The 25,446-nt window shown below is 34.9% G+C and overlaps 1 protein-coding gene across 2 annotated transcripts in view; it reads right to left on the bottom strand.

The window, feature by feature from the left end:
* The window catches only part of LOC128177184 (AP-2 complex subunit alpha-2-like), a 31,323-nt gene extending 8,948 nt beyond the window's left edge, over positions 1-22,375 (bottom strand). Inside the window, exons 1-23 of one of the 2 annotated variants that reach the window (XM_052843780.1) lie at positions 22,250-22,375; positions 20,438-20,521; positions 17,565-17,633; positions 16,132-16,274; positions 15,800-15,993; positions 15,666-15,683; positions 15,259-15,490; positions 14,903-15,011; positions 13,099-13,321; positions 12,760-12,856; positions 11,986-12,123; positions 11,587-11,694; positions 10,932-11,006; positions 10,700-10,797; positions 9,750-9,879; positions 9,343-9,444; positions 8,139-8,312; positions 6,179-6,381; positions 5,737-5,908; positions 5,056-5,180; positions 3,054-3,170; positions 2,609-2,678; positions 2,346-2,480 (exon numbers count right to left, since the gene is read on the bottom strand). In XM_052843780.1, coding sequence (XP_052699740.1) covers positions 2,346-2,480; positions 2,609-2,678; positions 3,054-3,170; positions 5,056-5,180; positions 5,737-5,908; positions 6,179-6,381; positions 8,139-8,312; positions 9,343-9,444; positions 9,750-9,879; positions 10,700-10,797; positions 10,932-11,006; positions 11,587-11,694; positions 11,986-12,123; positions 12,760-12,856; positions 13,099-13,321; positions 14,903-15,011; positions 15,259-15,490; positions 15,666-15,683; positions 15,800-15,993; positions 16,132-16,274; positions 17,565-17,633; positions 20,438-20,501 — 2,796 coding nt within the window. In that variant the 5' untranslated portion in view covers positions 20,502-20,521; positions 22,250-22,375. The remainder of the gene's footprint in view (positions 1-2,345; positions 2,481-2,608; positions 2,679-3,053; positions 3,171-5,055; positions 5,181-5,736; positions 5,909-6,178; positions 6,382-8,138; positions 8,313-9,342; positions 9,445-9,749; positions 9,880-10,699; positions 10,798-10,931; positions 11,007-11,586; positions 11,695-11,985; positions 12,124-12,759; positions 12,857-13,098; positions 13,322-14,902; positions 15,012-15,258; positions 15,491-15,665; positions 15,684-15,799; positions 15,994-16,131; positions 16,275-17,564; positions 17,634-20,437; positions 20,522-22,249) is intronic. The other variant, XM_052843788.1, reaches the window with a different exon arrangement.
* Positions 22,376-25,446: the final 3,071 nt, after the last annotated feature.

Here is a 25,446-nt window from a genome sequence, read left to right as displayed (position 1 = left end):
AGTAAATGGAAATACCGGTAGCCAAGCAATGCTCTTCTGTTGATAAAACTTTGAATATCTTTCTCCCAGGGGCCAAGTCCGTTTTAACTAAATTCAATGTAACCATAAATAAAGAAAGGGGTCAAACTCTGACTCAGATAAAAAACTACCAGCTAACTTCAAAAGCCTAATAAATGAATTAATTTTTAAAACACTCGCAATATGCATGTATTTTTCATAAAAGTAATGTCTGAGACACACTCATGCTGAATTTCAAGTTGATGGGTCTTAAAATAGCGGAGATATACCTCATTATTCTCTCAAAGTCGCCAGTTTATCTTTACTCGGACATTTACCGGTCCAGGGCTAACGATGGGATTTTGCCTATGACAACAGCAGTGTTGCAACAAGTCGAGTAACTTTCGCACTAATCTTTTAAAATCTCACATCAAACATATGCTACTTACATCCTTAAATTCCGATAAAATTCCTTAAATAATCTCCTAACTGAACTTTTATTCTGCAGCCACATCAACTTCTGACCAGACCGGCCATTGTGATAGCTAATGTTAAACTCAGTTTCATTGGTTAATATTCCTGATGGTCCAATCAGAATCAGTCTTTCTCGAAGACGTCAAAATGGCTGGCCCTGTCCAAAGTCAATGTGGTTACAAAATAAAAGTTCAGTATGGAGAGTATTTAAGGAATTTTATCGGAGTTTTTGTATGTAAGTAGCTTGCGTTTGATGTAAGATTTTAAAAGATTAGTGCGGATGTTTCTCGACTTGTTGCAACACTGCTGATGTCATAGGCAAAATCCCATCGTGAGCCCTGGACCGGTAAATGTCCGAGTAAAAATAAACTGGCGACTTTGAGAGAATAATGAGGTATATCTCCGCTATTTAAAGACCCATCAACTTGAAATTCGGCATGAGTGTATCTCAGACATTACTTTTATGAAAAATACATGCATATTGCGAGTGTTTTAAAAATTAATTGATTTATTAGGCTTTTGAAGTTAGCTGGTAGTTTTTTCTCTGGGTCAGAGTTCGACCCCTTTCTTTATATATGGTTACATTGAAATTAGTTAAAACGGGCTTGGCCCCTGCTCCTTTAACTTATCCATTTTACAAAGGGTCATATTAGCATTGCCATCTATTTGCAGATACTCCTACGAGTGTTGTATTTTCCGCTATTTTTTTCATTGCATATCACAATTTGCTTAGGGTGAACGAGGTCTTGTCCATTCACATGTCACATCTCTATTAAGTGAAACAATGTCAGCATTTTAATTCCAAGGTCAAAAACAGATCAAATAGGAAATGCAAACACGTTGCACATATCTAGACAACCCAATACTGACACATGTCCAGTAAGTTGGGTACTAAAATTTTTACGCTTACGCCCTGACAGTGGCTCTATTCTATTTTTTACTCACATGAATGACAAAGCAATAACAAGATACCAATAAAATTCCATTTTGCAAAAGACTCTCCAATTTAATGGCATTCAGGGACATTTTAGACCACATAGCTTTAGAATAGGCAGAGCTACAGATCTTGCTAAACAAGGGGTTTCAGAATCAGAAAGTAAAGCCTTAGGCAGATGGGAATCAAGGGCTTTTCAAAATTACATTAGATTGTAGATTCATTGTTAGTTTGAATGGAATACAGGCTAATTTGCCAAAAGTATTTCAGATTTCAAAACAGTTTGGATAGTGGGAACCTAAATACCCTATTGGGCCAGGGAGGAAGCAGCGAAGAGATCAGGAGGAAAGAACTTGAACCTGGGCATGGACATTACCTGGAAAGGGATAAGGGGACTATATTGGGAAGACCTGGACAAACTTACTTCTGATGAGATTAAACACCAACCACACCCAGATGTATTGGTCATTCATGCGGGATCCAATGATCTTACAACACCTGGCAATACAGCACTGCGATTTTCACACGAAATTCAATGTAGTTTGTTTAAGAAATAAAGTACGAGTTATCGTGAATGTTGCAGAATAACCTCCAAGGTTAAGAAATGTTGTTTTGAAATGTAAAAGCCGAGGCTTTTATATTTCAAACAACATTTGGAGATCGAGGAGGTTATCCTGTAACATTCACGAAAACAAGAACTTTACTTCTATTCTACAAACAGCCCAGTACTTCTACAGATCGTTTCTTCTATAGAAAGATGTATCTAGGTCATTTTGACGGCTGTTCCATTTACTCCAATGGTTTTGTTAGTAATGTTTACATGTGTATTGATCAAAGGAATCACATGCAGAGGACAGAAAATCAAAATGTTGGCCAGGTGGGAATTGAGAATTTCAGAATGTTGGCTAAGTGGGAATAAACCGTATATGAACACCCTTACCTGGGCATTTTTATTGGGCTCTAGTCGAACTAGACAGCCGACCTGGCTGCCCTTGATGTGGATGATTCCAGCAGAGACATAGTTGTCTGGGTTAGGATCGATGCCTTCCAAGATACTGACCCCAAATCCCAGCATCTAAAACCAAGCAAGCAGAGAGTCGATCAAAGACCAGACAGATCAACTTATACAGTCGAAACTTTACTCAGAAGAAAAGTGTATTATTAATAAGATTTGTGGTAATTATCAAACAACCATGAGCTCACCTTTGTCTTATTCTGTTCTGTGTCTATTGGGAACTTGGCTTTAAACACCTTCTGGCACTCTTGATTTGGTCTGAATCACAAAAATATTTCAAATCAATTCCTTTCAACTATGTCTGTCACTTACATAATCTCTGTTAGTTTGGGAGTGTTTCATTTTGCATCCCTTGCAATTTAAATACTAGTATCATTTATGTATATGTAAAAGTTAATAACAATGTTTTACAGTTCATTTGCATCTTTCTTAAAAAGATCATTCCACAATCCCACCCCAACCCAAAATAAACATGAACACAATTTACATGTATTCTAAAAGAGAACAATCTTTCTCCTTTATAGACTTGAATTCGAATTAAAAATAAATCATAGTGAGAAAGACAAACATAATCTTTTATAGCATTTGCTAAATGCTAGGAAAATTTTCTGTTTACTACATTCTTTTACTCACTGTGATAGACCCTTCCATCTGGCAAAGAAAGTTGCAGAGTCCATTTCTGCAGGCTCAGAGAATTTGCTAAACATGACTGGAAGCTTCAGATTCAATCTATGGGAGTTACCATTACACCTGCAAATCACAAACAAGACTGATAGAACTTTCACTTTTACCCATCTGATCCAGTTACCAGAATTCTCTTTCTCCTCCTCTATAAGGAAAATATCAGGCTTTGCTAGAGCTGGGTTATTGAATCACAGGACTCTTAAACATGAATAATCTAGAATAGAGAACAAGAGGCCAATTGGCCTTAACGGTCACCTGAGTAGCATATAACCCATAAACAAACTTGTCAAGGAGTCTCATATATGCATCTAATTAATTAGGTTTCATACTGGAGTGGAAAAATTATAAATCTGTAATAACGACCACCTCCCTGCATGAAATCTTTCAAAAAGAACTGTGAAACCTATAATTTTGGCGAAAATCTGAAAGATCTGGTCTACAAAATCATGAATTAAGTTTTCCTTTCAGGTGTGTGGGAGTAAAGAAGATAATTTTTTAACATTAGTATATATGCATTAACACCTATACATTCATTTTGGCCCTGCCCTAGAGTCAAAACCCATCCTTGAGGGGACATGAAAATTAAAATTTCAGTAGAGGACTTCCTGGTAAACATAATTATTAGTCAGTTTTTTATACAGATTTGTGAGAATACAGAAGAAAATTTTACACATTATATGCATAAACACTATATTGCCATATTGCTCCCCCCCCCCCCTCATGTCCTCTGAACCCCTGACCCAGGGGCCATGAATTTCACAATTTAGGTAGAGGGGCTAGTGGACATCATAAACATGTATTCAGTTTTTTGCCCACATGTGTGGGAGCAGAGAAGAAGATTTTTAAAGATTTAATTCATTTTTACTATATGGCCATATTGGCCCTACCCTAGAGCCTAATCCCCTAACCCAGGGGTCATGAATTTCATAATTTTAGTAGAGGACCTCATGGATATCATAATCATGCATTTAGTTTTTAACAAATATATATGGTAGTAGAGAAGAAGATTTTTTAAGATTTAATACATTTAACTATATGGCCATATTGGCCCCACTCTAGAGCCTGAACCCCTGATAAAGGGTCATGAATTTCACAATTTAGGAAGAGGGCTTCATGGACATCATAATCATGCATTTAGTTTTTAACAAATATATATGGGAGTAGAGAAGAAGATTTTCTAAGATTTAATACATTTTTACTATATGGCCATATTGGCCCCACCCTAGAGCCAGAATCCCTGACCCAGGGGCCATGAATTTTTTTTGCATATTTGGCCCCACATGTGGCGCCCTGGGGAAGGTAGAGCCATGAATTTCACAATTTAGATTCCTCTTACCAAAGACATGCCTCACACCAAAAATGGTAACAATCAGCCTTGTAGTTTTTAAGAAGAAGTTAAAAATGTAAATTGTTAACGCACGACGCAGGACATTTTGGTTACAATTTTGGTAGAGGGCTTCATGGACATCATAACCATGCATTCAGTTTTTTCCTCACGTGTGGGAGTAGAGGAGAAAATTTATGAAAATTTGACTGTTTTTTGCATATTTGGCCCCGTCCATGGCACCTGAGGTGGTAGAGCTATGAATTTCACAATTTATATTTTTCTTACAATAGAGATGCTTCACACCATTGACCAAAAATGGTAACAATTGGCCCTGTAGTTTTCAAGAGGAAGTAAAAAGTGTAAATTGTTAACGCATGACGCACAACAACTGATGAAGACCAATTGCATTAGGTCACCTGAGTGTCTCAGGTGACCTAAAAATACATATAAAATGTTCTATCATTAAACTCATGACACACACACACACACAAGAACTGGTGGTTCCCTCTTCTATACACAAGGAGTGGTGGTGCCCTTTACTGCACAAAAAGAATGGTGGTGCCCTCTACCACACACAAGGAATGGTGGTACCCTTCCTTCAGTGGTAGCCCTGTGTACACTTACATGAAGGAGATGATAAGGAGAGGAGCGTCGGAGAACTCGGTGATGCACTCTATGTTGATGACCTGCTGTACCTGTGCCCCACTCTCAATCGTTGTGCCCACTGGTTTAGGTGTACATGTGATCTGTGAACAGCTGTTAAGGCATTTTTTTTACTTTCACAATGTCTGACCAGACCTGCCTATAATTATTGATGGATCTGATTATTAACAACTACATATTTCTTTGGTTTGATTACGTATGACCAATACTTCATAAAAAGCCATCAAAGAAAAAGTAAGTACATGTATTGTGAAAATATCACCTTTATGCACAGGTTACAGGGATCAAGTTTAACTTTTTGACCATTCGCATATTATAGCTAATGGATTTTTTTTACTCACAAAATTACACTTTCACTTTTTCTTTTCATTATAACAATTTAAATAATTTTTTGCAGTAAATACTGTAAATTACCTTTTTTAATTCCATGTGTCTTGCTTATATCTGTGTGAGCATCTTTTACTTTGTTTTTAATAAACTCTGACAACTCTGTACATCAATTAATCTTTAAAAAAAACTTTTATTTAATTTGTATTTTCTGTTAGGACCATAAATTCTACTGTCGAGTATTTTAGTATGTAAAACATGTCACTAACACTTAGATATTAATAACACTTGATTTCATTGGCTGTAAAGGATATGAGATGCCAGCTCTCCTGGACACTGTGTGTCTATGCTAAATCCGCTAAATTGGAATGATGTTTTGTTGCCGTAAAATATCCCAAGTCTTCCTAAGTTCTGTCGATATTCCGACTTGACTCCAATTTGTAGAAGGTCATTTTCAAATAATACTCCATTATTTTTACAAATAAATCTGCAAGTAAAGAATAGTTTTTTTGCCATGCATATCACACATATTTTTTCCATGCCCAAAAAGTCCTTCTTGACTTAATGTACATGAAAGGTATTCATACTGTAGTGCTGAAATCACTTATTTTGAAAAATAAAACATTGATTTATTAATCTAAGTTTATTTATTTGATATAAATTAAATTCCTAAAAACTATAAACATACATATCGCCCCAAAACAAAGAGCTCAGCATATACACACATATAACGAAGAGCTCAGCACTAGTCACATACTTTTTAAAGCTCTCTTCTGCTCCCGGTGTCAGTCCATTTGAATCCACTCCATTGGTCGGTGGACTTGATCCGACAGTATCGAAAACATCCAGGAGAAAGCTGCCAGCCGAGGGAGCAGCCTGGGAGGGGCCCGGGGAGTTGAGTCCCAGTAGGTCGTCTGAGGCTGCTGCACTGGGGGGGTTAGAGGCTGCAGGTACTGATAGCTGTCACATACAAAAGGGCAATTAACAGAATGAAAATCAAACTACCAAACAGTCATTATAAGTATCAATATAAAAATTTAAACAAGAAATACGTATTTCAAAAAATTTTGATATGATGAATTTGCTTAGTATCTTTTATAAAAAAAAATGTGCATTTTGAAAATCTACATCGATACTGGAACTTTACCAATTGATAAAATGCAACAAACTGTACAATTAATTGATTAATCAGCTGTATTATCAATATTTTTGGAAACATCAGAAATTAAATTATTGATAACATTATTTCCTGAAAAAAACTGGGTTTTTTTTCATTTACCGGTAATCTAATCATTAAATAAGAAATACCAAGAAGTGAACCATAATACATTTAAGTGGTGGTGTCATAAAACCCATCCCAGTTCCTGTGTGAAAGATAGAAACTTTTTGCGAAATTTAATTGTTTTGTAACATAAAATTCTTTCTGTAAATAACAAACAATCAATTATAAACTTGTAATTGATTTATTTCGCAATGAATATATGTCAGAATTGAATTTGATTCCTCCTCATAACTGTTCATATCTTTGACTTACGGGTATGGGGGTGAGTGTGTGTGTGTGTTAAAGCAGAACACTACTTGTAAATAGACACAGTTACACACATGTATAATCCCTTCAATTTCTTACACCTGATTGCACACCTGAAACTTGTATTCCTTTTGTTGTCTTAGATTTTGTGCATCTATTTCTTGTTTACTGTGCATTTTCAGTTTGTAAATAAAACATGAACATGTATGTTTGATGTTAGTATTCTCCTGGCTTGGTAATAGCACGTAAAAATTTAATACTTTCATCATGACTGAGTAACACAGCAATGTAAGACATACGTCCACACAGATGAGACCCCTACAGCAAATATCCTAAACAAATATCTGCTGCTTATATAGAGTTGTAGGGATAGCAGCAATGAAAGAGAAACATGATGAACAATGATATTGTACTACCTGTTCTGTTACACTTACAGGAGGGGGTGTGTTGTGGGTGTATAAATTCTTACATTTCCATGTCCTACTACAATGATGTAATACCTGTTGAGTTACACTTACAGGAGGAGGTGTGTTGTGGGTGTTAACATTCTTACAGTTTCCTGTCTTATAATGATGTCGCACTATCGGTTGTGTTACACTTACAGGAGGGGGTGTGTTGTGGGTGTATAAATTCTTACATTTCCCTGTCCTACTACAATGATGTAATACCTGTTGTGTTACACTTACAGGAGGGGGTGTGTTGTGGGTGTTAACATTTTACAGTTTCCTGTCTTATAATGATGTCACACTATCGGTTGTGTTACACTTACAGGAGGGGTGTGTTGTGGGTGTTAACATTCTTACATTTCCCTGTCTTACAATAATTTTGTACTACCTGTTGTGTTACACTTACAGGAGGAGGTATGTTGTGGGTGTTAACATTCTTACATTTCCCTGTCCTACTATGATGATGTAAATACCTGTTGTGTTACACTTACAGGAGGGGGTGTGTTGTGGGTGTTAACATTCTTACATTTCCCTGTCTTACAATAATTTTGTACTACCTGTTGTGTTACACTTACAGGAGGGGATGTGTTGTGGGTGTTAACATTCTTACATTTCCCTGTCTTACAATAATTTTGTACTACCTGTTGTGTTACACTTACAGGAGGGGGTGTGTTGTGGGTGTTAACATTCTTACATTTCCCTGTCTTACAATAATTTTGTACTACCTGTTGTGTTACACTTACAGGAGGGGGTGTGTTGTGGGTGTTAACATTGTTGCTCATCTGTGCCTGAGGCATTGGTTGTTTGGGTTCCTTATTCTCTGCCTGTTCTGTTACGGTTGGCTTCTTTTTCTTCAGTTTTGCCAAAATAGATGATTCTCTTTCAGGGAATGGTGGCATTTCTTCTAATACAGTTGCCTACAGAACAGAAAAATAACTTACGAAATGATAGAAAATGATAAGATATGTCAAACCTATATGTATGTGTGGTACCATATCTATGTGAAGAGCAAAATTGTATCTATACAGAATTTAGGTATTTAAAAACTCTAAATACTTTAATGCATTAAACGAAAGACAAAGTGAGTTAGTTCGCATACCCCACACTTTCCTTTTACTTAATAACATAATTAATGGCAAAGTATGCATTAAATACACAAAATGAAATAAATACACTAACAAACTGTTCATTACTTTATTCAATTTAAGGGCCAAAATTTGCAGAAAAATAAAGGAATCGAAATATCCTGGTAATATGCACATCTACACATTGTGTCCTATATACAGACGAAGTTTCTCAAAATTCCATGCAGCAGTTTAAGAGGAGGTGTACTTACGAAGACACAGCACAGATGAACTGACTGACCGACTGACTGACTTACAGACCAGTCAAAAACATTATATCCCTCGAAACTTTGCTGGGCAGGGTATAAAAAGATTCAAGAATCTTCAACAAGAGGCCCACGGGCCACATCGCTCACTTGAATAGCAACCAAAAGCTTTAGGGTATCAAATACAAAATCTCTAGACAACCTAGTAGAGAATATATCTTGATTTTCAAAGACTTCCAAATTTTTCTCACCATATCTTAAGTTAAACATTGAACTCTCATTGTTGTTTCAGTTTTTGAAAAAAGATTTTTAATTTTTTTTTTCAAATTAATTCACCCCCATTGTGACCCCACCTTACCCCTGGGGATCATGGCAAATTCAAAAGAGTATTAACAAATTTTTCAATAATTCCAAATTATCCCCTCTTTATAGAGGGTGTGGCCCTTCATTTCAACAAACTATAATCATCTTCATTCAATAATGCTTTGTGCCAAGTTTGGTTGAAATTGGCCCAGTGGTTCTTATTCAGCTTGTCCATTTTAGGCAAAATTTAATTGGGTAGAAATTAGTTTTCACTGTCATCAGATGAAAATAGCAAGAGAAGTCCATCTACTTACCAGGACATCAGTGGAGGCCACTGTGCTTAGCTGTAAATACTCCACACTTCTTTGTTGTAGTTCAACATCTGAGTTACGAAGGTTATTGTCACTCTTTAAAACCTGTAAACCAACACAAAACATAGTTTAAAACAAGAAAAAAGGTACCCTTTTTTTTATTTCAGACTTTCAGTTTTCTATCCAGGTGAAATATTTTTTTTTTACGTTCTTCAGCAGTTTGAGCCTTATTTTCTGCAGTTTTGAAATCTCTCTACCATGAAGAGTATATATATGAATATATAACCAAGAATGCTATATATATGGAGATGATGCACTTATGATGAACATGAAGGTGTACATTTGAAGTGTTATCATTTGATGACATTTTATTGATATGCATGCTTTAATTAATGGAAGTGGAGACTTACGTCTTGAATGGTTGATTTAATCTCTGGGAACAGGTTGACAAACTTGATGTAGGTTGAGAGTATGAGGCCGCGCGTGGCGGGGCCACAAAGGTGGTACTTGGAGTGTAGCAGCTGGAACTGGACCAAAGGACTGTAAACAAAACAAGTAGACAGAATTACTTGTCATCAGCAATCCCTGCCATGTGTACTAAACATATTGTGGAACCGTTTTCATCATTGCAAGCTCAATTTGCATGGATTATTAAAAAATTTAAAACATTCAACAAAGTATGAAAAAAAAAAATATTAACTCATTCATCTTTAAGTAAATTCACATGAATGTGTTAAAATTTAAAAAATCTCAAAAACTTGCCCCCCCCCCCAAATTAAAATGATTCCACAGTATACTTTTAATCAATCCCTATTCCATAAAAAAACAAAAAGGTTTTTGATGCAAGGAAAGTTTACAACGCGTATGAGAATACAATTCATTTATATATACAACACCATTTGACGACTCTCTTTTAAAACCTCAAGAATGATGAAGAACAAAGCTCAACTGCAGTATCGTCGGAAACCCACGGTTGATTACACATCGTTCCTCTCTCCATCACCTGTGAGTTCCTTTAAACTTCGACGCTCGTTTTAATGACCAATTATTTATAAATATCCAATCAAATTAGTCTTTACAGTAATGAAACTCTTCTGTTTTTAAAGGTTGCATTACTGTGGCCTTACTATTAATACAAATCGTTCTGCGATCACCGAGTGAATACTGTAACGAAAAAGCATTTAAAGCGAATTGTTGATTGGACCAATTTACTCAAGGTGTAATATGAGCAACCATTCAAATTGCGTGCTTCAATATGAGCATGGTAGTTTAAAGGGACCAACACGTAATGAACAGTGGGTTTCCGACAATGAACTGTAGAAATGATTTATTTTTTATTTGGTTAACCTCCATGATGTACCTTGATCTAGGATCTCCAGCAATTAGATTTCCAAACTCCCCCAAGATGTAGCCTCCTACTTTGACCATGTTTTCATGACAGGCAGGAGCCTGCAGAGCCTACAATATAGAACAAAACAGGTAACACCACTTATCTAATTGATGATCAAAGTCATCAGTCTCTTCTACATAGAACACATGTTCATCAAATGTGCTGTGTGATTCTTGCCCAACTGTTACAAAGCAGTGCCTACCTCAAACACAGTCTTTGCGGCATATCCCTGCACATCATCTCTGTTGATCACAATCTGTATAACACGGTACCACACCTACAGAAGAAAGCATCATTCTTTCTTCCACAAGCACTCTGGACTGAGGCAAAATTAATTGTAGAAAAATAGTGGTGACCAATTACAGTAATACTTGCCAACCTCCAACATGTGAAAATCTGGTCATGACCAGATTTGGAAAGTAAAAAATCTGGTCATAGCGCGTAAGGACATTCACGACATATTTACCATGCATTTCATAGGTATATACAATAGAAATATGTGTTAAAACTTATGTGTAATACTTTATTGCATTGGTCGTTGAAGTGTTAATTACATGGTGGTTCAATATATGACTGGCCGCGTTATGCGAGGACTTGCTCATTCCAGGACAAATATACAGGAAAAATTGTCTGGGGGAAATAAAACTGGCCACTGGTCAAGAGTGGCCGTTGATTTCGGGTGGCCGCTAAGATAGTTTTGACTGTACGCTGTGAATCAGTTATCCATCACAAAAAAAAAAGAAGAGAAACTCTGTCAGAAATAAAACCAAACCAATGGACAAATTTCATCACTGTGGATATAAATTATAGCTGTATAGATGGATACAGATTATCAGTGACCTCCATCTCCCACTGACCTCTTCACTGACATAGTCTCCAGAGATACGGATCAAGTTCAGGATGACGTCCACGTACCAAGTGTAGTCCACTGCATACTTCTCGGCCAAAATGGCCACCTTCAGCACCTGTGATAAGCAGAATTGTCAAATTCATATCTATTCAATAAAAATGACAGAAATCCAAATTAAATGTTTGAGAAATACTGCTAAAGAAAGGTATAAATTCTTTTCATTACTGTAAATTCCCTATTTTACACAAGTACTTATTTCTGCGATTTCATCGCTTCAAATGAAATCAGGAAAAATGAAATTGGGCACCAAATTTTTCTTGTAAATTTGAATAGTTAACAATTATCAGAAAGATAAAAGCAAGTTTTCAAATTTCCCGAGGTTTGCTTTTTATGTGAAGAAGCCTACCATTTCCTCTCTGATTGAGTAGTCAGCAGTCTCCAAGTACTCCAGCATTTCGCCTACAATTTCCTCCGCATTGGTTTTGTCACACATTGCATACAGAAGGTCGACGGCTCTCTGCCTCACACTTACATCTCTCTCAGTCTGCCAATAGATATATAGGTATGTTATTTCTAATATATCAAAACATCAAACTAAACAACTATCCTATCATATTCTCATAATACATGTACATAAATATTGACTTTAAACACATGCGAGTGTTTGACACCCATAAACAGGTAACTTGGTTGGTACATGATAAAATCTTCTGGAAAAACCAAAAAGATGCTGGATGATAAAAATCATATTTATTTATCATCCAGCAACATAAATGTAAACAAAAACAAGGCACAAGCCTTGTTTGTGAGGTTTGTACCTTATAACTGGACAACTGATGTTAAAATTTTGGTAACTCATTCGAAATGCCCCAGTTCAGTATTATTGACATCAAAAATGGAAAAATCAAAATTTTACTAATTTCACCTCTTCAGTCAGAAAAATTGCCTTTTAAATATTAAATGTACATGATTAAATAAAAAATTTTGATTTGTGATTCTTTTGTATGCATAGCTCCATGATTAACAAGCTAAGCAGAAAAACTGGTGAAATTCTTGTTTTAACCAATGCTGACTTAAAATATGCATATATAGAACACCTTGAAAATAAATATAGGACGTGTTAAGTCTGGAAGATAATTTTATTTTTCACATGAGGGTTTTAACAAGCAAAGTTTCTTACTTTTAATGAATTGACGACAGTTTCTTGGTGTTTCTTCACAGCTTCATGAGAAAACTCTGAGGTCGCAAGCAAGCACATGCTCTCCAAAGCCAAGTATCTGCAAAGATAAATAAAATCTAATGAAACACTGAATATTCTACATTTTAAAATGGTTTTATTAAAGAGAACTTAAACAAAAAGCACCTATATGTATTTAATAATTAAGAAAATCGAAACAAAATTCTGATTAGTTTTAGATCAATTAATATCGAAAAGTTAACAATTCAGGAAAACAAGAACTGAAATATCACCCATGACATGAAGAATTTTTTAACATTATATAGATCAAGTATCGTATACCTGAGGTTGGTTTCTCGGTGCTGGAGAAATTGGCCTAGCTGGTTACAGGCCCTGACTAGAAGGTTTGGATCGCTATCCATGTGAATAATTAGGTTAATGGCTTCATTAAGTACTGCATTTTTGGCATTCCCATGTTGTATTTTCTTTGATTTGGGGGGTTCTTGTGCCTTATTTAGTATTGTTTCTAGACACTCTGTTAGTCTAGTTCTGACAGCAGGGTCCTCTGAAAGTATGAATCGTAGAACCATTTAAAAAGAAAGAATTCACATTGTCAACTAATCGATTCTGAAAACAACAAGAGGCCCATTGGGCCACATTGCTCACCTGAGCAACACTGACTTTATATGGGTGTTCAAAGGATATTGTGCCATATGGCCCCTCGGTTGAAAAACAAAAAATAAATTATTAAACCTTAAAGTATTTGAATTTTACACTTATTTTTGCATAGACTTAATCTTTAACATTGTACCTTTAAAGAATATTATTTTAACCAAAAATAAGGAAGATCCTATGCAAGATATAAAACTAAACTTTTGGTAGAGGTATGTTTGATTTGATATGTAAAAATTAAAAAATATGGGCGATAGTTCCCCAAATAATGAAAATGAAACGAAAATCAAAACAAGCAAACACTATCGTCACGTCACACGTGAAATGTCAATGCATTGAAATATCTAACCTCAATTTACTTAACAAAATCGGCACCAATTTATCTTGCATGTTTCAAAGAATCCCTTCGCACGCAAACTGTTGCACAACAAACAAATTCATCTTTGTCAGACCTACCCATTTATCATGTCCAACATGGCTGCTTTAAACACAAAGAACCTCGTTTTCGAAATATGGAATACCATACCTGAAGTTATGTACACTCGTTCATGACCTTTATTATTATTTTCGTATAGCTCAAATTTGGAACAAAATTAGCCCTTATATTTTGCAATTTATATTCTAAATCTAAACAAACTAAAACCACCGTCACAAGTGAAAATGTCAATGCATTGAAATAATTAACCTCCATTTACTTCACAAAAACGGCACAAATATATTTTGGATGTTTCAAATATTCGCTTTGCACACAAACTGTTGCACAACAAGCGAATTCATTTTTGTCAGTTTGACCCCTTTATCATGCGTCCGACATAAAAAACTAGACTGGTTCTCTGTCTCTAACCTGGTTTTTGATATATGAAATATCCAGCCCGTAGTTAAACTGATTGACCCCCATTCTCTCTGTCTAATTATGATTTTTGTAAATTACTCAAATTTGAAACAGAATAAGCCCATATTATTTGCAATTTATAATTTCCTTTCCATAAGGATTATCTATGCTTAATTATGTTGAATTTGACTTAGTAGTTCTTGAGAAGATTTTTAAAAATGCACCCCCCTTTTTCTACAGTATCGAGGTTTTCTCTGCTTTGAATAAAGATCGGTCTTTTATTTCTGCAATTTATATTCATCTTACCATAAGGATGCTTTGTGCCAAATTCGGTTGAAATCGGCCCAGTGGTTTTAGAGAAAAAGTTCAAATGTGAAAGTTTACAGACAGACGGATGGATGGACAGACAGATGGACCACGGACAAAATACGATCAGAAAAGCTCATTTGAGCTTTCAGCTCAGGTGAGCTAAAAACAATTAGTTAAATGAATAAAGATATTTCAATTTTTTAAAAATAATTCCATGCATTGAATTTACTACATGCACTAGTATAAACATAATGGAGGTAGTAAAAGACATAAAAGTAGGCAAGGAGATGAGTTCACTGCAGCAGAATAAACCCGTCCACAAGAGGCACCCACCTGGAGGGGGATAATTTTGTAGTAATCTGAGGAGTTTAACAGACAGCCAGGGGGCTGGCACGAAGTAATACGTGTAATCCTGCAGATCAGTGTAGGAAGCTGTCACAATCTACAAAATCAATATCAATTCAGTAACTAGCCATTATTTAAAAAACAACAGAGTCTGAGCAGCACAAAAAATTGAATGTCATCATATACCATGCCAAAAAATCAGTGTTAAATAAAGTAAATACCAATGCACAAAAACAACTAAAGAGGGCTTGATGGTCATGGCCATTTTGGATTGCTGACCACCCAGCCTCTTAAAAGTCCATCAAGCACTCTGCTCATCTATCTTCTGTTCACACAATACTTGCCCTACTGAGTCGGGACACAGCAAGAGACACACATCCCTTGTATTCCTCCGGGTTCTTCTTGACAAGGGCCTCGATCAGACTGGCGGCCGAGGTGACCACTCCCAGGTGCTGGTCATTCAGGAGGTGGATGACCCTGGAGGACCATTCCCCGATCTGGATGTACTCGGGAGAGGTGCGCAGCAGTCTCAGCAGGGTCAGGGCAGCACTCTGCTTCACCGAGTCAATCGTTTCACTACAAAAACACAAAACAGCACAGGTGACAAATTCTCTTAGTGTTTGACAAAAGAAGAACAACAGGAAGTGTGGTATATAAATGCTTTTTTTTAAGAGGAGGGGTTGCTCAGGAGGTGAATAGCCCTGGAGGACCACTCCCCAATCTAGACGTCCTCAGCGGCTCTAGCACTGACCGTAAGCTTTTCTCCATTCTAAATGAAAGCCAAAAAGTTCCCCTGAATATGCTAAAAAAATATCAAAGGAACATTCAAACTTCAAAATCTAGGACTCAAAGCCTCTGAATGAAGATTTAGATTTTGTGGCTCACCCTGTGACCAGGAGCTTGGGGATCTCGTTGCCCAGACCTTCGGCCATTTCCTTGCTGCCAATGTTGGCGGTGCACTGCAGGGCCAGGTTGACATGGACTGGGTTGGGACTGGCCAGATCATTCTTTATGGACTTGATGACCAGCTTGATCAGATCATTGTTGGCACTAATCATCACCGAAATGAACAGGTACCCCTGAAAAAATAATACATCATATGAACCATACAGTTTACCACAGCACTACTTCTCTCTCCTCTTTTATTTCATTTGAAAACATTGACAGTATAAGCACAAAAACATTTCAAATAATAATTCCTTCGTGCTTCCACTTACAATCTGCTTCTCTGTGTATCTGTTGGAGCTGAGGAGGTTGACAGCCTCCATGTAACCAAAGTCAATGTCGTGACCCAAAAGGAAGATGAACAGAAGCTTGCACACATACTTCTTCTTGTGGTAGCCATCTAATGTCTTGTCACCTGTGTGTACCCAAAACAAAGAAGCCTTAACCTGAGTACCCTAGCCCATACACAAATTTGTTGAGGAGTCTCATATATGCATTTAATCAAGTTCCATTCTGGAGTAGAAAAATTATAATAATGATATTATATTGTATCATATTAAACAATGGTGTATCATATCATACAATATTATATCATAGGAATCATGTTATATCATTTAACAACAAACACATCTATCTATCAAGCAGGTTTGAGTTAGGTAAGAGATCTTTTTAGCATCCTAGATAATGGAGATCAGGCTCTGCATCTGAAGCTACCACTGCGTTTCATTTATGATATAGTTAAATCAACTAAGCAAGCTATTATCTATAAAATATGTGACCTGTTCCAAAAAACTAAACCTCATCCAGCATCCGAAACCTATGACTCAGATTCAGCATTCAAGCCTGTCAGGTGCATCAGTATCATAGGATGCACCTTCCATGCAAGTTTGGTGTAGTCCGGACGCTGACGCCGGGGGTGTAGCATAAGCTCCCCCTGACTTTGTCTCGGTGAGCTAAAAATTCTCTTAAAATTAGAGTATTGTACTTTGAGGTCTATTATTGTTGAATACTGTGCCTATTATAGCACCTAGAAAAGGGTGCTACTTTCAAGGTTTTATAATATTTACCAAGTGCCCTTTTCACCATTATTTAACATACCCTTTTCAAATCCTACGTTTAACACTACCTAGATACAATATTTTATAGTTATTCATTACATGTATAATTTAGTAAATTAGTAATAGGATAGATTTAACAATAGATTAAAAAATAAACAATAAAATGCTTTCTTTCGTGACTCATAAGGGCTAAAACAAGCAGAAACTAATGAAGAAAATTTCAAGTAACTGCTTGTGGCCATGTTCTGGTTAATATTTTTTTCTGCAATCCTGGCTACATGTAGCCTCTGAAATTCATGCTCCCATAAACCACCAAAGAGAGCATTTTACTGTTTATCTTACCACAAGACAAGTACCACATATATGCAATACACTTTTTGATATTCATCATTAAAAGACAAATCAACAAACTATATATAGTTTCTGGTAGCTAAGATCTAAATCTCTTATACATTTGAACTTCGATATCTCAAACACTGATATATCGAATACAATTGTAAGTCCATTTAAACCACTTATTTAAATATACCATATGATATACAAGTATTTTACCCTCAATACTTGGATATGTCAAAGTTTTTAAACAGTCCCATCTAGTTGTAGATAACAAAGTTTGACTATATTTTGCATTACACTTATAAAATTACCTTTGAACTTTGACCTGATGTTAGCCAATTCCTTGTTGATTCGTTTGATTTCTGCCTCTTTACTTTTGCCTGCAACATTTCAAAAAGAACATGTTTCATGTATATGTACAATCGTCAGCAGCTTCAAGCTTACCAAGAGTCTGTACATGAGTGGTTCAAGTGCCTACTTTAAGGGACAATAAAAACTCAACAACACAATCCAACAAGTGCTTAACTGTGTCAAAGGCACTCTCATTAGTGCTCTTGTCAACTTTTAATTGATGAACACACCAAGATGAAAGATTTCTTTCTCCATAGATTTGCAAGCTTTATACCCAGTTTTTTTTAATTACCCCTATTCTGCAATATTTTCCATTCAAATGAGCATATTTCAGTTTTTGAGTCTGTTTAAATTTACATTTTTGTGAGGCAGTGGCAATTTAATGCAGAGCATACCTGAAAAATTACTATTACAAATGGTTTCAAATAAAAATGAAAAACACTGACTCCCACATGATTCTTACTCGTTCCCCTTTTAAACCCAGCAAACCGAGTACATTTGTCTACCAACAAAGAGCAAGACTAATGAAATAGTGAAAATCCATACATCGTGATACATGTACCACAAGTTGGCAAAAATAAGCAGATTTGTAAATAGTTAAAAAAGACTGTATTTATTTAAAATGAGATTCTGCAGTGGTTTCCGTGAAATGCAACCCAGTCTCCTCATCAGATCAATTAGATTGCAAGCTGCAACACAAATCTGAGCGTTGTAGGTCCCAATCAATAACCACTTTCAGGGCTACGATACTCCAAGCACTGACGGCCAGGATCAATATGCCTGTCCCAGACATACAGCCAACAATCCAGCTCACTCTACCATATGTACAGCAATTAAAATCAAATGATTAACACAAACTCCATAATCTATACAGACCTCAAAACTATACAATGTACAAGGGCTATAGACCTGCATTACAGAATGAAAAACTAATAGTCCTTATACGAATATCACAAAGCAATTTTTTTTTATTTTTACACTTATATGTACATTTCTATATCCAAGGGGCATAACTCTGTCGAAAATCGCTCAATCGTACCCAAAATCAAACTTGACCTAGATATTAATATAATAAACCAGTATATCAAATTTAATTTCAACATGTGCATCCTCTGTGAAGAAAATGAACGAAAACTGCAAATAATTAGAATTTTTCTACGTCCAAGGGGCATAACTCTGTCAAAAATTGCTCGATCGTACCCAAAATCAAACTTGAACTAGATATTATTATAATAAACCTGTGTATTAATGGGCATCCTCTGTGAAGAAAATTAACGGAAACTTTTGATGGACTGACAGACCAACTGACAGACAGCAGCAAAGCAATATGCCCTTCCTTCTTCGAAGTGGGGCATAAAAATAGAGTTTCACAACACTGCACTTATATAGTTTCATTAGTTTGACACATTTTAAGTTAAGAGTAAGATTACATATTACATTTTTTTATCCCCAGAAAATCAAATATTCCATACATTATTATAAACAGATGACTACCAATCATCATCTTACTCCATGCTTTGTTATGAACATAATCAGGATCACTTAAAGATCGAATATGTTTATGAGGGAAGAGGGACACATAAAATCCTCAATTTTATGACTTACATTTTAATAATATGCAAATGGTTTTTAGATCTGAAGACTCAAGTGTATAAGAGCTAGTTGGCTATGCATTTCATTTACACTTTAATCTTATCTCTGACAAAAGCAGGGTCATGAGAAATTGATACAGCTATACCTCATAGTGCTGAACAGACCAGTCTAAGTAAAACTCTACCAGAGTAATATAATTCATAATTACTCATATAATTTAGCTGTCTAAATAGGTGGGTGTTGCATCATGGGATCATGCCTACATATGCTGAAAGAGAGGGCTTTTTCTGAATCTCCAAAGGTTATTTATCCTATGATTAATATTCAAAGCCCAGACAGGTACATCATGCCGATTTTCATGTCAAATATAGGTGACATTTGCAAGTGAGAATTAGAGGAAAATAGAGGCATTTAGCAAAAAATCCAAAATACTGTACAAATGTTCATTTTCAATGAATTTTGGTGTTCTGCGATGATTTTGTGAGTTGGGTCGGGAAAAAAAATACATTTTGTGTAGCGCCGTAAAATATCACACATATTATCGTATTATTTCATTATTACCAATATTTATCAAAGAAAGTTTGAGTATATCAACAAATCAGTTTATATCAAATCAAAGTTTTTGAGCTAATTATTCAACATAGACAACAGATGCTGCATTAATTAGTATTCAACTGGTCCATTTTGTTTTTAAGAAACAAAACAATTCTAGATCTTATGTTCAAATGATTCACTTGTTTGCATGATAACTGCCATACAAAGACTCCTCAATGAAGTAATCTTGAATAGGAAAAAGAAACAAACACTGATTTACAAAGTTCACCACAAAGGACTGATACAAAAGTACTAATGATTATCAGGGTTTTCTCTAAAAATTGAAGTAGAAGGAGGAAATGAAAAAGTAGCAGGGGGTCTAAGGTATTGTTTATAGCTACATTGTGTTTGAAATGCAATAATAGCCGGGTAATAAGGCATTATAGGCGGGGGAATTCCCCGCCTCCCGTGTCTTAGAGACAACCCTGGATCATAAGCATGTCCTCACAAAAGCCACAGTCCCAATCATACATAACCAACCAGAAAACAAGTTCCATCTCTGCGGTTTATAAGATTCTCATTTTATTCCGTTTTTTCTAACTGAATGAAAATTATGAACATGTTGTCTAATACATAGACATTTAATGTCTGTTCATCAGAAATTTAATTATTTTTGAAAAGAATTGATGCCCTGAAGACAACTTACAGTTACGAATATCAGAGATGAAGACCAAAAGTCCCCGCATATTATCTCCTTTAACAGCAGGCATGGTTGCCTTCTCAGTCAGATCTGAAAAATAAAATCTCAATCATGCAGTACACTTTCTTAAAAGCAGACAGTAAAACTGACTATATAAAACTGATTTTTTTTGTTAATTAAATTTCTCTTTTTACATTTGACATCACTTCTAGCAAACATATGTTTTTTTTAAATATAATAATTGTGTAATATTAACCCCTAAATAAGGTTTAAAATAAATGTACCAGGGCTGTCAAAAAAGTTCATGGACAATCGCGCTATTGTCTATCAATACGGGCTTATATATCCATATTTTATACCAAAATGTTTGTCATATAATTCCAAATCAATCTAGAGTGGTTTTGACTGTTTTCCCTAAAATTTAACAAAATTTTGACTCATATATTAAAGAGTCACAGAAAGTACGCAAGGCCATGTGTACAAATTGTCCAAATTTCGTAATTGAGGTTTTAGATATTAATATTTTCAGTTTTTATGAAACATCATAATTTTCAATTATGAAGAAGTTAGTATTGTGTATGTCATTTTTATACATCATTTGAAGCCATTTTTAAATGAGCAGAGAATTATAAAAAGATATTATAGCTAAAACTTGTATTTAAAAACGTCAGAAAAAGCGATGTCAGCTGACCGCATGGAATAGCAAGACATCATAGAATTCTGTGTCAACTTGATTAAAACACTAATAGAAACAGGAAAAAACATTAAATAAAATATTTTTAGTTCATCTATCTACAAGCGATACAAGCCATTTTCAAATGGAGGATGCTATTGTACCCTCTGGCCAGACTGTGAAAGCAGCATATCACTCAGGAAAATCAAAGACCATGACGTTATAGAAACATTGTTATCAAACTTCAGACTGGGCCTTGCGGCCTGCTATAATATTCATCGTTATGAAACATGTATACCTGTGTGTATTTAATTCATATTTATGCTGTGCTCACCCTTAAAGTCACACCATAAAACATATTATTGAGTGGATGGGATTAACAAAAAAGTTTTGTATTATCTGTTATTTTCAAATACAGTTGAACTTTGATATCTTGAGCACTGATATCTCGAATACAGTGGATATGTTGAAGTGATTTGTAAGTCCCAACTACTTATTTTTTAAGTATATTACCCTTGATATTTCAAATATTTGGATATCTCGAAGTTTTTAAACAGTTCCATTTAGTTCGACATAACGAAGTTTGATTGTATATAAAAATGAGAAATGTTGTGTGTATAACTTTAAAGAAATTCTATGTAGAGGAAGGTCAGCTTCCTCAGTAGTCTAAATTGGGGTTGGTGGGGGTTCAGTCCTCCAGCACCTGTGAACAAATACTGAGGGTTTAGTAGCCAATTTTATTGTTATAGTTTATCACAAATTAAAACACAGCATTAGATAACAGAGTTTGACAATCGTTGTCTTTAGATCCAAGTAATAAAGAAGTTCAGTATCCGACAACCGAGCCCCTGTGCTGACAACATGAGCCTGGGGGTGTCACTTCCTGTGTAAATTAACATGTAAACAGATTTTGGGACTGAACCAAAACTTAAATCGAGCCATGTTATAACAAATTCCAAAAATTATTTCTAGTGCTTATTAAATGCCGTTATCTTACAAATTAGTTTTTAAAAGTGGGCGGTTATGCCACAAGGGAGGAAAAAAACGTTTTATTTTAATTATGTTGTAAACTATCATTACATCTGGTCAATTGCAATAAATCTCTCCGATAAAAGCTGGTAGTATAGTTTTTTGCTTTTTCTTACCCCTGGAAACTTTTGATGCTAGAATCACAAATCACAAGAAATCCCACTATATTACTTTGGGAGGTGGGTCTTCGGCGAGAAAACCGTCGCCATTTGCAAATTGGTGAATGAGGTCACGACTCCCACTTCCACTTGTTTTGGAATTTCATGTAGGACGATCCCGATCTAAATTAGCACCATATAAAGGTAAGACATATATCATGACCATTTTTAGACTATATTAATCTCCTTTAAAAGAAGAGCTGCGAATAAAAATAAGGGAAAACATTGAAAAATTTATAGATGAAATATTTAATTTTCGAAAAGTAATAGAAAAAATTGATTTAAAGAACTGATTTTCAAGATTATGAAATAACATAAGAAAAACAATGTACGAATCATATTTGTATACTGTATGTATGACTTGCACTACATGTGGTTTTCGTCAATAAATTGAATTGAAAATTGGAAGTTTAAGCCAGGATAATTGGCAGATTTGTGATATCTTTTGCGACTTAGTCTTATATAAACTATTGACAAATCAATGTGTAAAAAAAAATTCTATCATTAAATGACGTTTTAACATTAGCGTCTGGAATTATCAACTTTAATGCAACTTACAGCATTTAATATGTGGAAATTAAGAGTCCTCGACACCCTGTTACTTTTTCTTTTTATGACAGTATGTCACAACTTGGCCATTTTAATTCGATCATTGTGAAACTGTTATGTCACCAAAATTTAGTGTCTATCTCTGTGTAGTAATCTCAGCAAGATTTATCAAAACTGAAAATTTTTGACGAACGTCTCTTATTCTTGGCAGGTCAAAAGTTTTGAGCCAATCAAATTCATGTACATGTATTAATTATTGAACTTATTTGTTTTTTACTCTCTAAGCTGTCAATAGAAAATTTGATATTCTTGAAAAAATTCTTAAAGATTAAGAACATATCACTAAGAGGGTTGGATGATTAGGGATATAGGAAATTACTCAAATTTAAAACGATAAAATCTATATGGAATTTTTTCTTGACTTAAAGGTTAACAAATCATATCTAAAAATTTAAGGTATATCTGATGGTTAATTTTGTCAACCATCCAGCCTCCTCAAGGAGAGTATTAAGTGAATGCTGATTGGATGAAAAAGCCAAATGATATTTCTACTCCATGTAATTCAAATTTATAACATATCTATGTATGAGAAAAATAACGAAAGTGGGTCATTGTTAAAGAAAAACAAATGTACGTGCAAATAATGTGTATCATATGTATATGTATTCCATGTGCAGATCCAGAAACAAATTTCGAGGGGGGGGGGGGGGGGGGGTCCGAAGGATACTATATATCCAGGGGTTTTTTGCGTGTCACTAAATTTGCCAAAATGGGAAATATCTGTATTCTTTTTTTAATTTGCGTCAGTCATTTTTTGCGATTTAAAAAGTTTTCAATAGAAAATGATACAGGATATAATTTCTGCGGATTCAATTATTTGCGATTTAGAAGAGATAGCGGAAAAAAAATGAAAATTAGATCATCACTATACAGTGTATGTTTTTGCCAGGGGGTCCAAGGCATATTTGCGAAAATTTTACTATGTACGTTTAATCAATTTTCATTTTCATGGGGAGGGGGGGGGGGGCGTTGGGAGTTGGGAGTTCTACATCCGCGCATGCCTATATGAGACAAATGCAGATCGAGTGTCCAAGTATGACAAAAAATATTTTATGATTAGAACAAATAATTCCATTAGGATCATGCAATATCTATGTACCTTCTAAATAAAAAGACCTTCAGGGTCTTTTATTGGATCCGAAAAAAAATTAAACAAATACTTGCCTTGATTGATAATAATTATTAATTTAAATCAACTTTAAGAAATTTGATGTATAATAAAGTGATGGTGAATTTAAACTAACCGTTAGTTAAATATGTATTGCTAGATATCAATCAAAGTGAAATAAACCAAATTTAACATAACCGCATAGCATATGAAGGCTCAGCTCAGCCATTTTGCACTATTTTTTTTTTTTAAGAGTTATCTTCCTTTAGTAAAAAAGAAGAAAAGTTTTAAATTTTGTCAAAATATCTGTGTTTAATGATTCATTTTTATTGCATATATTAATAAAGAGAGAGTTTATGCATATATTCACCAAGAGATTTGCATGAAGTCCAAATTATTTTTTGCAATATTGTACGGTAATAAAACAATGGGTTGGTCATATGAGACTTCAATGTAAAAATGAATGAAAAGTATTATTAAATTTTCATGTTAAATACTGAAATCTGATTGGTTTAGACGCAGTTGATAATCCGTTCTATTACCCTCAGCGTTAGCAACACACTTGGCAACGGGTAACACAACGATGTCAACATGCACTACTCATATAATGTAACATGAAATAAACAAAAGCTTGAAAGTTTCTTTTGGAGTATTTTTCAGGGGCTGACAAATCGATTGCCCGAGGCCCGGGGCAAGTAATTTTTACGGTCGGGCAAGTAAAATAACGGTAGGGACTTGCCCTTGGGCAAGTGACTTTTTAAACTTTCGCATGTGTACTGAAAATGAAACCGTCTTTTGTCGAATATGATACGCACTTTTTATTTCTAGAAATTTTTTAACAATTTAAGGGTGCTTAAATTATACGCCACGAAAGGATTTTGATATGTTTCTTTTTCCAGGTGCAGCACGGGCTATCATAATGAAATGAAATTCTTACTAGTGTGCTTTATTACTACTGTTCTTGTGTTTGTTTATCGTAATGTTTAAAACTAATTCAATCTTTGTTGGAGCGTTTAATTTCAAAAACTGTTTTGAATATACTCTGTTAATAGATAGATAGATAATTTTAAAATGGCAATTTAACATCAATTTGGGATGTTTATTCAATGTTCAACTGTTGAATATGAATAAACATCCCAAATTGATGTTAAATTGCCATACCAAACTATGGTATTAGATTTTGAGGTAGGGCAAGTAACAAGTAATACCACAAATAGAGAAAAAAGATTTTGTCCACATTGCAAAACTAGTGTTGAAGTTGAACTCCATTTTTTATTTGTTTGTCCTCTATACAGAACATTGCGCAGATTATACATGAAAGAATATTATTATAAAAAACCTTGTATGTTTAAATTAATTCAACTTTTTAATACTGACAATGTTAAAGATCTCTGTAATCTTGGCAAATTCATCTCAAAAAGTATGTTATTAAGGGACA

This window comes from Crassostrea angulata, chromosome 1 (assembly GCF_025612915.1).
Source record: "Crassostrea angulata isolate pt1a10 chromosome 1, ASM2561291v2, whole genome shotgun sequence".
Taxonomy (NCBI): Eukaryota; Metazoa; Mollusca; class Bivalvia; order Ostreida; family Ostreidae; genus Magallana; species Magallana angulata.
This window is presented reverse-complemented; position numbering and strand designations above follow the sequence as displayed.